Source organism: Xyrauchen texanus, chromosome 39 (assembly GCF_025860055.1).
Source record: "Xyrauchen texanus isolate HMW12.3.18 chromosome 39, RBS_HiC_50CHRs, whole genome shotgun sequence".
NCBI classification, from domain to species: Eukaryota; Metazoa; Chordata; class Actinopteri; order Cypriniformes; family Catostomidae; genus Xyrauchen; species Xyrauchen texanus.
In genome coordinates this window covers 13,443,512-13,460,933 of record NC_068314.1, presented here as the reverse complement: position 1 = coordinate 13,460,933, position 17,422 = coordinate 13,443,512, and the positions used below count along the sequence as shown (strand labels likewise).

Sequence of the window (17,422 nt, the reverse complement as noted above, 5' to 3'; positions counted from 1 at the left end):
TTAATGCAGGGAACTTACACTCACCTAAAGGATTATTAGGAACACCATACTAATACTGTGTTTGACCCCCTTTCGCCTTCAGAACTGCCTTAATTCTACGTGGCATTGATTCAACAAGGTGCTGAAAGCATTCTTTAGAAATGTTGGCCCATATTGATAAGATAGCATCTTGCAGTTGATGGAGATTTGTGGGATGCACATCCAGGGCACGAAGCTCCTGTTCCACCACATCCCAAAGATGCTCTATTGGGTTGAGATCTGGTGACTGTGGGGGCCATTTTAGTACAGTGAACTCATTGTCATGTTCAAGAAACCAAATTGAAATGATTCGAGCTTTGTGACATGGTGCATTATCCTGCTGGAATTAGCCATCAGAGGATGGGTACATGGTGGCCATAAAGGGATGGACATGGTCAGAAACAATGCTCAGGTAGGCCGTGGCATTTAAACGATGCCCAATTGGCACAAAGGGGCACACTAAGTGTGCCAAGAAAACATCCCCCACACCATTACACCACCACCACCAGCCTGCACAGTGGTAACAAGGCATGATGGATCCATGTTTTCATTCTGTTTACGCCAAATTCTGACTCTACCATCTGAATGTCTCAACAGAAATCGAGACTCATCAGACCAGGCAACATTTTTCCAGTCTTCAACTGTCCAATTTTGGTGAGCTCTTGCAAATTGTAGCCTCTTTTTCCTATTTGTAGTGGAGATGAGTGGTACCCGGTGGGGTCTTCTGCTGTTGTAGCCCATCCGCCTCAAGGTTGTGCGTGTTGTGGCTTCACAAATGCTATGCTGCATACCTCGGTTGTAACGAGTGGTTATTTCAGGCAAAGTTGCTCTTCTATCAGCTTGAATCAGTCAGCCCATTCTCCTCTGACCTCTAGCATCAACAAGGCATTTTCGCCCACAGGACTGCCGCGATACTGGATATTTTTCCCTTTTCACACCATTCTTTGTAAACCCTAGAAATGGTTGTGCGTGAAAATCCCAGTAACTGAGCAGATTGTGAAATACTCAGACCGGCCCGTCTGGCACCAACAACCATGCCACGCTCAAAATTGCTTAAATCACCTTTCTTTCCCATTCTGACATTCAGTTTGGAGTTCAGGAGATTGTCTTGACCAGGACCACACCCCTAAATGCATTGAAGCAACTGCCATGTGATTGGTTGATTAGATAATTGCATTAATGAGAAATTGAACAGGTGTTCCTAATAACCCTTTAGGTGAGTGTATATCAACATACACACAGCACAAATTAAAGCTTAAATCACAAAACTGGTCCAGTGAATGCACCTAGGCATTCATCTTTATCCCTCTAATCGGCTGATTAGCCTGATTGGGGGCCGGGCCTGCACACTCATGCCCCGGCCCCACCCTCCTCCTCATCACACTCCCTCACAATCAACTCTGACCAGCAAAAAGGGGACTTATTAATACATAATTTTGGGTTCAGCCATATGCTCGAGGCAACATTTAAATAAATGTCCAAATTAAACATCCTGAGTGAAAATGCGAGATAACGGGGTGTAACTTAACTTCTCAGATTTTTTTGATAGAAAGACTTGGCGAAATAGGGGCAAGAACTTTCTGTTCAATACAAAACCAGGGAGAGGCTCTCTTAGGTGGAAGCGACCAATGAGCCAAATGTGTGAGACTGAATGCATAATAATTCAACAAAATTTTGGGTAGGCCTAGCCCACCTATGTCAATCAGCCTATGTAACTTATTGAAATGTAATCTGGGATGTTTACCATTCAAAATGAAGGACTTCACAATGCTATCTTATTTCTTATTACTGTAGCAGGTAGTTGAATTTCGGAATACAATTAATTTTAATAACATTAACCTTCCCAATCATAGATAAATGTAATGAAGCCCATCTGCCCACATCGTCAAAAACCTTTTTATTAAGGGGTCAAAATTAACTCAATAAAATTAACAAAATAAACAAGACAGGAACAAAGGAAACAACCACGAGGGGAAAAATGAAACCAAAACATCAAGGGAACACGAACAGGGAGAACAGGGAGAACAGGGAGAACAGGGAGAACAGGGAGAACAGGGAGAACAGGGAGAACAGGGAGAACAGGGAGAACAGGGCAAAGCATCTACATCGGACATCCACAAACAACGATCGACAGAGACTGAACAAACAACCAGGCTTAAATACAGAGGGGTAATGAAGATCAAATGACAAACAGGTGAAAACAATGATGAAAGCTGGCAGTGATGAGGGCCGGGAATTGTGGGAATTGTAGTTTATGGGAGGTGACAGGTGAAACACGTGGCAGACAACAGGGGATCGTGACAATACTGTCAGAGCCAAAGATTCTAATTTAGACCAATTGACTCTGTATCCTGAGAAATTAGAAAAGGAATTAATAATTCTGTGAAGCCAAGGCATAGATCTAGTGTGGTCAGAGATGAATAATAAAATACCATCTGTGTAATGCAAAAGCTTACCCCTGGAAAATCATCTTCCTTTCTTATCGTGAATGCTAATGGTTCCAGGGCAAGACAGAACAATAAGGGAGAAAGAGGGCAACTCTGCCGGGTGCCCCTATCCAGAGCAAAATAATCTGAAGTTATTCCATTTGTTTGAACTGCCACAACCAGGTGTCTATAAAGTAACTTAATCCTATTTGAATAATAAAGTATTCCCAAACCCATATATATCCAGAATCTTAAAAATATGTCTTGCCCTGAATAGCCAAAGCTCCACATTCTGTGACAAAATAGTATTATATCTGTATTGCAATCAGGTAAATTCTCTGAGGCCATCAGGCGACATTCGGCGCTTCAGCTCTGCCTCAGCACTTTAAATATTCCCTTCCAACTCCACAAATTCTCCTGCTTTGGATGTTTTGGTGAATGAGGCATACTGTATGACCCCTAAGAACCACCTTAAGTGCCTCCCAACCCACGCCCACTGAGGAGACTGAGGACCAGTTGGTCTCTATAAAACATAGACTTCAGACTTTAACATTCTTTGGAATTCAGGATTTTGAAAAAGGGATACATTAAAGCTATATGATTTATTTTTCTCTGTATGTGGCAATATCTCTAAACTCACCAGAGTATGATCTGAGACTAAGATGTTTCCAATTAAGCAATCAACAACAGATGAAATGAGGGATATATATATATATATCAATCTATTCTAGAATAAATCTTATGGACTGATGAAAAAAAAGATTAATAGTCCCTACCAGATGGGTTCAGAAGTCTCCAAATATCTTTAAGACCAAGATTTTTACATATCTTGTGAGGCATCAATGTTGCTCTAGGGCAGTGGTTCTGAACCGGTGGGGTGCGCCCCCCCGAGTAGGCTACAATGGAAGGGAAAAAAAACTGGAAAAGAAAATTTTTTGGGCACTTTTTTTTTATCACTAAACTACTGTCATAAAAAGTTATAGTTTTGTATATACATAACTCCTGAATAAAAATTTAAATGTGTTTGGACTGATTTAAAAAATAAGTTTTGAACAAATTTGATTGGTTTGTCCATAGTGAGCACAAATGCAGGTGATAAGCATAAGCGGTTTCATTAAGCGAGTCATTGAGTCGTTCATTCAAACGATTCGTTCAAACGGCCAATTCATCAAGAATGAGACAGATGTTTGTGAATGGGTCATTGAATCTTTGACTCAACCGATTCGTTCACAACACTGAATCACTCAAAACACGATTGAGTATTGCTGTGAGATGCGCTATGCTAAATAAATAACAATACATTGTTGTAACAGCAATATCTCCAAGTTTTGTTTTTCACTGTAAAAATGTCATGATTTGCCAATGCAAAGAGAGTGCCGCCACCTTTTCCCCCCACTTCAAGCACTGATTATAACACAAACAAATCATCCTCCTGGCGGCTTTTATTTTTTGTCAAAAGCGACAAATCCAGCGACTTTTACTGGTGTTTTTGGAGACTTTTGTGGTGTTTGGAGACTCGAAAGCACGAATCACTCTGCAGTTAGGCCTACTGTGCTCAACGAACAGCGGGTGCTGCCGTGAGCCCCTCTCCCGTCCAAAAGCACTCACAGGTGGTCAGTTTCTCAGTAGCCTCGCGCAGCAGTCAGAGCAGAGAGGAGACACACACCCCTCCTCGTCCAGGCTGCAAATGAATTGTGCATGGCCACCGCCGTTCCCGCCCTGGCTTACAGAGGTGGGTATAAATGTAAATGTTCACTCACTCTCACACAAAAATAAATCACTGCATTTAAATTGACTCACGACATAGCTTTCCATTCTCTCTAGTCTAGTCTCTTGCCAAGTTCGCTTGTGTTCGCAAGTTCTTATCAATCTCGATTTACATAGGCCTTTCCCACAAAACCCCAACATTCTTTTTAAAGAGTAAACCCACAAACATTCTTTTTTAAGATTAGATCAAATCTCAGCCCTAGCCAGTATTTTTTTTTCTAAGTCCCGACTGATTAGCCCCTGATACGTCTCTCAACATACACCACACACACAGTTACATATTGCCTAAACTTTATTGAAAACACATAAAAATGGAGAAATTTCTTGTGAGGACCAACAAGTCAACTGACGCACCACCAGCTGCAAAAAAGCTTTGGAGGTACGATGAAGCATACCTGCAATTTGGGTTTACAGTCACGGCTGATCTGAGACCTCAGTGTGTCGTGTGTGCCAAGGTGCTGGCAAACGACAGTATGAAGCCCTGCAAATTAAAAAGGCACCTCGAAACAAAGCATGCTGGCATTAAAAATAAACCAGCTGAATATTTTAAAAGAAAGCTTGATGGCCTCCATCAGCATCAGGCAACCATTTCAGTGCACAGCACTGTGTCTAAACAGTGTTTGGAGGCATCGTATGTAGTGGCCAAAAGGATCGGTAAACTGGGTAAACCGCATACAATCGCCGAGACTCTCATTTTGCCGGCAGCGCAAGACATGTGCAAAATAATGATTTTGAGCAGCAGCCAAACTCGGTGCAGTACCACTGTCCAATGACACAGTCGCTAGGAGAATTGTAGACATGTCCAATGATATCAGAGAGCAACTGATAGAGTTCATAAAAAAGAGTCCTTACTACGCGCTGCAGCTGGACGAATCCACTGATATTGCTGGGCAGGCACAGCTCCTCACCTATGTCAGGTATCTGCGGCACAAGGCGATTGAGGAGGATGTCCTGTTTTGCCGGCCTCTTCAGTTGCACACTACAGGAGAAGCCATTTTCAATGTCCTTGATATTTTTATCCGTGAAAATGGTTTGGCTTGGGACCGATGCGTTGGCCTATGCACGGATGGTGCGCAGGCAATGACGGGGCGTGAGCGTGGCCTAGATGCTCGCGTTCAGCAAGTAGCTCCACTTGTGAAATGGACACATTGCATGGTCCATCGCGAAGCACTAGCTGCTAAAAAAATGCCGGTTCTCTTTGACTCCGTGCTGAACCAATCCGTGAAAATAATAAATCTCATCAAATCACGGCCGCTAAACTCTCGCTTGTTTGGGGTCCTCTGCCAGGAGATGGGGTCAGGGCACGAACAGCTGCTTCTGCACACTGAAGTTCGCTGGCTCTCCAGGGGGCGGGTGTTACAGCATACAGGTTGTATGAGCTGCGAGAGGAGGTGAAGTGGTTTTTGACAGAAATCAAATCAGATCTGGCGAAGCATCTGGATGACACTATGTGGCTTGCGTCTCTGTCCTATTTGGTCGATATATTTGACCGCTTGAATGGCCTCAACCTGTCTTTGCAAGGCCGCGAAACTCATATTTTGCTCCTTGCAGACAAAGTGCACGCCTTCACACAAAAACTAGACCTCTGGCATGGCCGCATCATTCGAGGGAACTGCGACATGTTCCCCAGCCTTGCAGACTTTATCACTGATGCAGGCACGTCACACGATTTCTCCTTCCTATTTCAATCAGCATCTGAGCACCTGTCAGCAATGAGAAAACAATTTGCGACGTACTTTAAAGAGGATTATCGCTCTTTTGCGTGGGTTCGAGATCTGTTTGTGTGCACAGCAAACGAGCTATCAATTGATATGCAGGAACAGCTTACTGAGCTGAAGAGTGACAGTAGACTGAAGGAACTCTTTAGGTCCTGCCCTCTTTCGTCATTCTGGGCAGCATTGATGCAGGAATACACTGAACTCTGTGACGTCGCCTTGAAGATTCTCCTTCCTTTCGCGTCAACATATTTGTGTGAGGCAGGATTCTCAAAAATGACTGCACTCAAAACGAAATACCGCAATCGTGCACAAATAGAAGATGATTTGAGGCTATGTTTATCAAACATTGAGCCAAGAATTGAGGATCTTTGCAAGGCAAAGCAGGCTCAGGTCTCACATTAACATCACCTACCAGCAAGCTTCTGTAAAAAATGCAGATGATGCCTACTTTTAGGCCAAGTAATAACAATAATAAAGCATAAATTAATATCAGAGGTCTGGTGCCAATTCCCAATTATAGCAATAGCCTAGTAATGATAATAGGCCTACTGATGATGATAATAATAATAATAATAATAATAAAAACAACAACAACAAAAGCATGTAACCTCATATAATTATATAGCAATAGCCTAGTAATGATGATAGGCCTACTACTACTCATAATAATAATAATAATGCCTGCAAGCTCACATTAGAAGTCTGGTGCTACTGCCAATTATAATAATAATAATAATAATAATAACAACAACAATAAAGCGTGGGGCGTGGGGCACTGGGGCCCCAACTGCAATGAACCAGCTTTGGGGGGGCCCAGCTTGCAAAAGGTTGAGAACCCCTGCTCTAGGGGACTTACACACTTTTGATTTACTATGACCAAGGACTGAGTCCATCAATAGATTAAAGTCTCCTCCCAATATTATATCATGAGGGGTGCCAGCTGCTTGCAACATCCCTTCTATAAAAAAGCCCTGATCATCAGCGTTAGGTAATAAATATTTGTTACGATCCCTGGTTGTCTGCCCCGTGTTTTCCATGTCACCGTCACCATGTTCCATACTGTCATTGTGCGCACCTGATTCTCGTTTGTATCCTCATGTGTCTGTGTATTTAAACTCTGCCTGTTCCTCCATTACCTTGTCGTTCGTTGTCTCAACTGTTGTGATGTCGCTGATGTTTCCCGTGTTCTGATGTTTGCTCCCATGCCTGTCTTCCCGTGTTCATTCCTGCCGCGTTTTTCCAGTTCGTTTGCCCTTGAATGTTTTCATGTCTTAATTTCTGTTTGCCTATCGTGGTAGTTTCATTTGTTCCTGTCTGTTTATTTTCACTCTGTTCAATAAACCCGCACATATATCCAAAAACTCCTTGTCTGCCTCATCCTTCAATAATAACAGAACAAACTCCTTGTCTGCCTCCTCCTGCTCTTCATAACAATATTAGCCAAAATCAACATTTGCCCCTCAATTTCTGGTAAAACAATAGTGACTCTTCCTAATTTATCATTAATCTGTTTGAGACATTTGAATTGTAGATGCTTACTTATCAGTGTAATGACTCCCCTGCTCTTACTTGAGCCAGCACTAAAGAAAACATGTCTACCCCATATCTTTCCAAATTTTTCAGCTTCACTGTATACATATTTCACACTATATCATATTTCTTATATTTAAGAAGAGATATAACCTTCCTTCTTTTTATGGGGTGCCCCAACCCATTCACATTCCACATGGAGAGAGAGAGACAATCCACTCATATTAACATTTGACATTTTGACAAATGAGAAAAAATAGATTGTGTGTCAAAAATACAATTATAAAGACCACATTTCAACATTAGTGCAACAATCAAACCCCGACCTTCCCACCAGCAACTGGTGTCCATCTCTCTAAACTCAAACAGTCCATGTATGCCTACGAGAGCCCCTGTGACAACTTTGCCATCGGATTGCTCAAGTCCGGTGTTTCTATACAAATTTTGTGGACAGGAACATCAGTGCAAAAGCGACCTTCCATTGAGTTTCTTACATTCCTTGAATCGATCACATTTCTTTCGTCGAATTTGCAAAATCTGGGAAGAAAATTCTGTGGTTGTTCCAAGAAAGCCTTTCTTTACTCCTCACCTCACGTAACATGAGAACTTTATCAGATGATCTCAGAAATTTTGCCAGAATTGATCGGGCCTGTCTCTCTCAGTGGATTGCCGAGCCTGAACCCTGTGAGCTCACTCGATTTCCAGTTTACAGCCTGTTATGTTGAGCAGATTCAGGAAGAGTCTGTCCTGGAATTTCACCATATCCCAACCTTCTTTGTCCTCAGGAATTCCAATAATTCAGACATTATTCTGTTGTTCCGATTCTCCAAGTCCTCCAGCTTCTCCCAGACATGCTCCAAATCCCCCTAGGTCGCTAGCGGATTAGCAGCTAATTCCCTCTCCGATGACTCCAGATAATAGATCCGTTTCCCAGCATCCCCCACTCTTGTAACCACCTCAATGAATTTCATCTCCATGGCAGTGATCACTCAACATATTACAGCAAGATCCTCCAAGTCAGCAATGACCCCCATCAGCATTGCAGACACGTTCAACAATTCTTGCCGAATTCCAGAGCCTGAGGATTTTGAATTATTTGACATATACAACAGGGTGTATCAAATCTCACTGGATTATGACATACAAATTATCAAAACTAGAAAAGTGCGCAGAGCTCGCCGTTCACCTGTCCAAACCTTGCACAGCATCACATGACATCCCCAGTTTTTTCTTTTTAATAGCTTTGCAAAATTATAAAAATCTGGTTTTTGCGTTTTCATTATGGGGTATGGAGTGTAGATTAATGTGGAAAAAAAATATAATTTAAAATATTTTAACATTAGGCTGCAACATAAAATGTAAAAAAAATTAAAGGGTCTGAATACTTTCTGAATGCACTGTATAAACAGCTCTGGAAAAAATTAAGAGACCACTGCAAAATTATCAGTTTCTCTGGTTTTCTATTTATAGGTATGTGTTTGAGTAATATTAACATTTTTGTTTTTTCTATAATTCCAAATTCCAACTAAACATTTTGTCATTTAGAGCATTTATTTGCTAAAAATGAGAACTGGTCAAAATTAAAAAAAAAATTATACTGTGTTTTTAGACCTCAAATAATGCAATGAAAACAAGTTCATATGCATTTTTAAACACAATACTAATGTTTGACTTAGGAAGACTTCAGGAATCTATATTTTGTGGAATATCCCTGATCATCACTGATCCTCCACCAAATTTCACAGTGGGTGTTAGACACTGTGGCTTGAAGGCCTCTCCAGGTCACCGTCTAACCATTAGACGACCAGGTGGAGGATCGGTGATGATATGGGGGTGCTTCAGCAAGGCTGGAATTGGGCAGATTCATCTTTGTGAAGGACGCATGAATCAAGCCACATACAAGGTTATCCTGGAACAAAATGTGCTTCCTTCTGCTCTGACAATGTTCCCCAACTCTGAGGATTTGTTTTTCCAGCAGGACAATGGTCCATGCCACACAGCCAGGTCAATCAAGGTGTGGATAGAGGACCACCGGATCAAGACCCTGTCATGGCCAGCCCAATCTCCAGACCTGAACCCATTGAAAACCTCTGGAATGTGATCAAGAGAAAGATGGATGGCCACAAGCCATCAAACAAAGCTGAGCTGCTTGACTCTTTGAGCCAGGAGTGTAATAAGGTCAAACAACCTTAATCAGGACATTACAATAACACTATTTAAAAAAAAAACTACTTCAAGGGTTCTCATCACAAAATCCTCCCCGTACAGGGATGACAGCTTTGCAGATCCTTGGCATTTCAGCTGTCAGTTTTTCCAGATACTCAGGTGACATTTCACTCCATGCTTCCTATAGTACTTGCCATAGATGTGGCTGTCTTGTCGGGCAATTCTCACGCACCTTACAGTCTAGCTCAGGGGTGCCCAATACGTCGATCACAATCTACCAGTCGATCGCAAAGGCAATGCTGGTAGATCGCACAAAATTTAAATGCGCTTTCGTTAAATTTGAATAAATATAATGTCTTTCCTTCTTTTAGTTTCTGTCTGACTTGCACTTAACGAGTACATTTTTATCAGGTGAGATTTTTGTTTATTCGGTTGTCATGACAACTAGGTTCGCACCTTCCAAGGGCTTCTGAGAACAGAGCACAAAATTGCAAAGCTAGCAGTGTTTGAGACTAGCAATCTGCAGCTACTGCCCAGATTATGCAAAACTGTGCAAGTCATCAGAATAAGGTAAATGCCCTGGCTATTGTAATCTATTGTGCTGTAGGTGTTTTGGGATTAGTGTTAAAACTGAATGATTGTTGACATGACATTATATTTTTTTTTTTATGAATTAGAAGATGAATTCCATTTAGGGATACATGCAGTAGTCCCAACAAGCATTTTGTTTAAATGAAACTGTGTTTTTTTAGTTGGTATATCTCAAGCAAAAAAGTGAGGACACCCCTGGTCTAGCTGATCCCACAAAATCTCAATGGGGTTAAGATCCATAACACTATTTTCCAATTATCTATTGTCCAATGTCTGTGTTTCTCTGCCCACTCTAACATTTTCTTTTGGTTTTTCTTTTTTAAAAGTGGCTTTTTTTTTGCAATTCTTCCAATAAGGCCTGCACCCCTGAATCTTCTCTTTACTGTTGTACATGAAACTGGTGTTGAGTGGGTAGAATTCAATGAAGCTGTCAGCTGAAGACATGTGAGGCATCTATTTCTTAAACTAGAGACTCTGATGTACCTCTTGTTTAGTTATACATATGGGCCTTCCACATCTCTTTCTGTCCTTGTTAGAGCAAGTTGTCCTTTGTCTTTGATGACTATAGTGTACCCCTTTGTATGAAATCTTCAGTTTTTTTGTCAGTTCCAAGCATTGTATAGTCTTCATCCCTCAAAACAATGATTGGTGACGAGTTTTTAGAGAAAGATGTTTCTTTTTTGCCATTTTTGACCTAATATTGACCCTAAGACATGCCAGTCTATTGCATACCGTGGCAACTCAAAAACAAACACAAAGACAATGTTATGCTTCATTTAGGAACCAAATTAGCAATTTAGCATGATTACTCAAAGATAAGGTTTTGAGGTGATGGCTGCTGGAAATGGGGCCTGTCTAGATTTGGTCCAAAATTATTTTTCAAATAGTGATGTTGTCATGATTCCCCATTGTCTGCTCTGTGTTTCTCCCCTGTCACCTGTTCTAAACTACACTTCCCATAATCCCCTGTCCTCAGCACTGCTAGTGTCAGTGTTCACACCTGTGTTTAATTTAATCATTATTCTTCTGTGTATTTACGCCCTGTTGGTTGTTCATTCGTTGTCGGTCATTTTATGTTATGGTTGTCTTTGACTGTGTTCCTGCCGTGCCCGCCGTGGATGTTTCTAGTGTTTATATTTTTGTTATCCCCTCGTGGATGTTTTGTTTGTTCTCTGTGTTTTGATTTATTCTGTGTTTTCTTGTTGATTTAATAAAGAACTGCATTTAGATCCTCACTCCTTGTCTGCCCTCGTCTGAATCTTAACAGATGTGCTGTTTTTTCAGTACATCAGACATCAGTAATGTCCTGACTATACTTTGTGATCAGTTTAATGACATGTTGGTGAAATAAAATAACAATTTCCTTCCGAAACAGCCAAATCTGCACGTTATTCCAAACTTTTGGCTGCCAGTGTCCGTATATATATATATATATATATATATGGTTTATATACTGTATCTATAGACTATATGTGGTGTGCCGAGTCTAAAGCACACAATGGTTCCAAATTTTACATTTGAGTTAGCCCTACGAATTGGCCTACAAACTGACTTCATGACTTAACAGCTCTTTAATTATCGATTTTACTGTACTAAGAGTAAATAAAATGGGCAAGTTCTTAGTAAAAGATACTGTTTGATTTCATATCCCGGTGGATGATATTCTTTGCATGTAAATAACTAAAAGAGAGAAGACATAATGGGTCATTAGATGTCATTTTAAATCATCAGTATTATCATTTTTTTGCACATTTAGTATTATTACCATGGTGATAGTAAAAACAGACTGAACTGACAAAACCGCATTTTACATATTAACAGCCAGGGGGGTAGCAACCATTATAAAGGTGGGGTGTCACCATCTTTGTTTTGATTCAACAAATCAGTTCAGGTGAACGCAGACAATGTGATAAATATTAATGATAGCCTGCAGACATTATTAGCGTGACTATTGAGCTGTTGACAATATGCAATCTACCTGAGACAAGATGTAATCCATCTTTGACTATTATATGTCATCTTTGACTATTGTAAGTTAATGTTGTTAAATAGATGAAAACATTTTACATTTTGGTAACTTTGAGTGAGTTCTAAATCTCGGACCTCTTTATTGTCTTTTTCACTGAGACACTGAATCACCAATAATTAGTCATGCAACCAGCCTGAAAACTGAAGGGGACAGACATTCAGGATTTATTTCATAGGGTCATGTGTGTAACAACAATAATCTTGTGTCATAGTATAGCCTAACAATGATATTGTTCTTTGGCTTTTCCATGTTTTTGTTTGGCCAATATATATGATTTAGATTAATGTAATGGTCTTGTTTGTGACATATAGTACTGTGCAAAAGTCTTATATATGCAAAAACAGGATTTTTCTGTTACTTTAGTGTGTCAATAGGAAATATAAATTTTAAACTCCTAAACATTCCTTTTGCAAATAGAATAGAACAGAAGAACAAGGAGCCCTGCAACAGATGGCATGGCCCTCACAGAGCCCCCCACATTCTGGGATTACTCGAAGAGACAGAAGTATTTGAGACAGCCTAAATAGATAGAAGCTTGGAACATTGTATCTGCCAACAACTAAAAAAACTTTGTTGAAGGAAAAAGTGTGCACACCAAATATTGATTTAGCTCTTTTTCTGTTTACTGTTTTTTTTTAAGAAATCCTCTCTTTTAAAGTTTTTCACAAGTGCCTAAAACTTTTCACAGTACTATATATATTTTAGAAAGAAAAATAAAAGTCTTTGACCAAGTTGACAGTGTTGTAGACAGAGAAATGACACAAGCTTCTAAAATTGTTCAGGTAACATCATATTTGACACTGACATTAAACCTAAAAAGGGCAAGCATATGAACCTCTGAACATTTATTAATTGCTATTTTTCAAATCATTAGGGCCCACATAGTACAGTTCCATGTTTTGTTTTCCTATAATATTGCTTTTATTTTTCAATTGTATAACTTGTAGAAATCATGAAAATAGAGACGTTTGTCTCAATTGGTCAGCTGCCTTCTCAGAAATTATGCCAAACTTTATATTCAAAGTATGTCCTCAGTATTTGCAGGGACACAATTTCCAATAATTTTCATAATTTTCTCACTCATTGCTCCTCTCCCCATCCTCTTAAATGTTTATATCCCCCAGGACACAAAAACCTTCTTAGAGTTAAGGAATAAAATGCTTTGATTCTTTGGCTCTGGCTGACTGAACCAATGTTTGAAATGTTTGAAAGCATTAAAAATTTTAATTATTTAAAGTTCTATCATTAAAAATGCTTTCTTAAAAGTTCAGATGATATCTTTTCTTTCAAATGAAATCACATATTTAAAAAAAATAATTTAAACTGTCATATTGTGATGAAATTTAGAATGTGTCCCCCCAGTTTTCAGATCGTTCTTATGCCCTTGTAAACACCTCTATTTTGTACTATTTTTATACTGATCCATCTCAATAAATAGCTGATGGTATCTTGCAATCAGAATGTAAACATGTAACTGAAAATATATTATGCTGTCATGTATGCTCTGCTATGTGATCTTCAGCAAATGACACAACTACAGTAGAACAGAACTGCATAAGGCCTTAAAATAAATACAGGACTAAATACAAAATATAGCCGCAAGCAGCGATGATGTCGCATAATATCTCCCACTGCTGCTGTGTGTGCATGAATGATCAGACCTGAAATAAAATTAATTTTTTCAATGTACTGTATTATGCTTTGGATAAACTAATGTGTTAAGTAGAAGTTCCATGCAGTTTTGATGACATTCTCGATACTAAACTACTACGATCTATATACTCGATGTACGTGTGGGAGCGCATGATCTGCCCAGAGGCTCAGAGCAGCTAAAGGGCTAAAAGCTATTATACACCGGCACACCTGAGCGTTTTATTACTTTATTGCATCATCTAGTGCAGAGATGCCCAAACTAGGGCCTTTGAACTTTGATTTTGGCCCACCTTGAAGTATATGACAAGAGTGAAAAAAAATAAAATGACGCAGCTTTTCATTGCATTAATTTAGCAGATTGCAGAGTAATGTTTTTTTGTTTTGTTTTTTGTATAATGAAATGATGGAGGTGAACCAGGGCAACTTTAATATTTTAATATAAAACCGTTTGCAGAGCCAGAAATTCAACATGGGATTGTGCACAGTTTTAATAATTCCCGCTATTTCAAGTTCAAAATGTGGGAACTACCCACACACTTTTATTCACTTTACAGTGCAGCTGCAAGTTAGTCTCTATATTAGTAAACCAATAGATACAGATGAACAAATCAAATCAATAAACTTTATTTTTTATAGTTTTTGTATTAAACTGTAATTCCAGAAGCTGCGCAAATAAATCTGCTCTGTCTCTCGCGCAGGTGTCATCAGTGTCAGAAGTGTTTGCGCACAAAGTGAAAAAGTGCTTGTGTAACATCTTAAGTTCAGTATCTATGTGACAATGTATAAACCTTTCTAAACCTGTTAATTCGGCATGCAAATGGTGTTATACCACATCTACGTAACTATATCATTCCAGTTTATAATCAACAAAGCTGTTAACATTGCAAGCACATGGCGCCGAACGCCTTCCATAACTTGCCGCTCTATAATTTTTCATAATGCAGCACATTTGCAAGAAAGGCAGAAATAGCAAAAATACTTTGTGTAATGTACCAGCTGCATGATGAACAGAGACACTTAAACATCTGTTTTTGTTTAGATCCCAAACTTTTATTAGAGGTGGGCGAAATTACCAAAATCTTATATAAAATATGAATAATTTTATATAATGATAACGGGTCAAAATATAGTAACTTTTTTTCTGAAAAATCATTGCAATTGTATTAGATTAGAATATGCCTCTGGTCAATGAAAAAATGCCAATGAGAAGTTGGCAGACAGTATTTGCATACCCCGCCTCCGGACATACGGGTATAAAGGCGAGGAAATACGTCGAGTTCATTCAGGATTTTTCTGAGGAGCCGGAAATGGTCCGGCCACTACAGTGGCTCGGCTCAGCGACGTGGCCGGGAGGACACAACGTCTTGTTCCCTCCATCAGGGAATGGAGGTTACATCCGTAACCTAGACATGTCTGTCGCTCTCTCAACATTGTCCAATTTAAATCATGCCATGCGCTGAGCCGTGTACGTGTTCTGCTGACACAGGAGCGAGCAGGTATTTTACGTGCAAAGGCGACCAGCTGTGTCAGACTGCACGTAACCTACCCCAATGCCCCAAAAAAGTTGTCAGAATCCTTCTGGTTACCCTAGACAGGGGAACGGGCCGAGCCTGGCTGGGCCTCTTTTCTCTCTATGTTTCTCCGCATAGAGCAAGAAACGGCCGGGGCCCTTACACGCATCGAGGGAAGGGGGTCTTACCCAGTTTCCTATTCTTTCAGGGGGAAAAGACCCTGCGGAGACCACACCTGCCCGGCAGGGGAGGTAAGAGTGGTGAATACATCACATGGGTTTTTAGGCGACATGTGGAAAGTGGCACAGTGGTAGATCCAGCCTCAAGGAGGGTGGAGTTGCTACAACATGGCGACCGGAGGGCAGCTGGGACAGCCTAAGGGAGACCACAGGTCCACTTTTGTAAGGGGACCGTACCGCGGATAATACACACAGGGGGAGTCCACGTAGGAGTCCTGCCCTGTAGAGCACCTATTCCAGTACAGGGTAGATTAAGTATCCGCAGTGGATTGGGTCAGCGAGTTCCTCCGCTGAACTGGGGACCCACAAGGGCTAGGGAGGAATCATCCAGGGATCCGAATATGCAGAATCTCCTGGGAGAGAAAGCGCAGTTTTACCTCGGCAGAGGCATAAGAGAGCTATTTTAAAGTCTGTTAAAAGTGCCATACGTCCTGCTGCCAGTTGGTGTGCTATTGTTACGATTCCCTGTTGTCTGCCCCGCGTTTCACATATCACTGTCATGCACTACATTTCCCATAGTTCCCTGCCTTCCTCACTGCCAGCACTCACTCATTGTTTTCTCTGTTATGATGCAGACGAGGGCAGACAAGGAGTGGGATCTAAATGCGGGTTCTTTATTTTAAATCAAAGTGAAAACAAACAAGCAGGAACAAAAGAAACATCCACAGGGGAAAACTGAAACTAAAACACGAACACGGAACTGGGAAAACACGGCAGGATGAACACAGCTGGAAGGGAAATGGAGTAAACATGGGAACATCAAAAACAGCGAAACATTAAACATGAGAGAAACATTCATCAACATACAACGATCGACAAGGGAATGGAAAACAAACAGGGTTTAAATACACAAGGTAATGGAACTAAACGACAAACAGGTGAAAACAAAGAGTGAGTGCTGGCAGTGATGAGGGCAGGGAACTATGGGAAATGTAGTGCATGACAGTGACATGTGAAACGCGGAGCAGACAACAGGGAATCGTAACAGCTATGACCGTGACCTACAATGTCTTGGCATGATGTTGCACAAATTTGGTGCCAATCACATGAATCCACTAGGAGGTGTATTTAAATGTTCAGAGACTGCAATATTAAAAAAAATGCAAAATTCTTCTTGTTGGGTGGACCTAATGACTATAATTATGAAAGTTGTTTGGCTTAATAAAATCTATATATGAACCAATTTTGGTGAAAAGTAGGTGAAAATAGGGGTGCTACTGAGACCCCCTCATGTGCCCATTTTGAAGAGCCCCTCCTGCGTGCCCCCCACGAAACTTCGCCCAGCCTTAATGGCCGACGACTCTGATGTGTGTGCAAAATTTTTCACGCATGGTAAGTACCTCCCAAAATACAGAAAACCTTGAAAAATACAACAATCCTTAGAAGAATAATACTGTTTCCACACTTTCAGTTCTTGGGAACTAATAATAATCTTTAGAAGAACAATAGGGTCTCCGCACTTTCAGTGCTTGGGCCCTAATAATAAAACGCAACCAACCATTTATTTGTGCATAGTTCGTATAGCAAAAACAGACTTATTAGCTTTAAAAATTGTGGAGAAAACACTATGCAATCAAACTCTACAGCATTTTGGTGTAAATTTGGTCACTTGTTAATATCGCTAAAAGTAAAAATATATTTGGCCCAGTGTTTGTTCCATGTACTGGGCTGCTAAATCACCCTGCTGTTGTTGTTTATGCATTTACAATATTGTTACTTTTTATATTCAGCCTGTGATGTTTATAATTTAATTAGTGGGTCTATGCTCTATGAC

At 40.4% G+C, this 17,422-nt stretch overlaps 1 protein-coding gene across 1 annotated transcript in view; it reads right to left on the bottom strand.

The window, feature by feature from the left end:
- The window catches only part of raf1b (Raf-1 proto-oncogene, serine/threonine kinase b), a 41,877-nt gene that overhangs the window by 8,210 nt on the left and 16,245 nt on the right, over positions 1 to 17,422 (bottom strand). Inside the window, 1 exon segment of the mRNA XM_052111469.1 lies at positions 11,850 to 11,896. Coding sequence (XP_051967429.1) covers positions 11,850 to 11,896 — 47 coding nt within the window.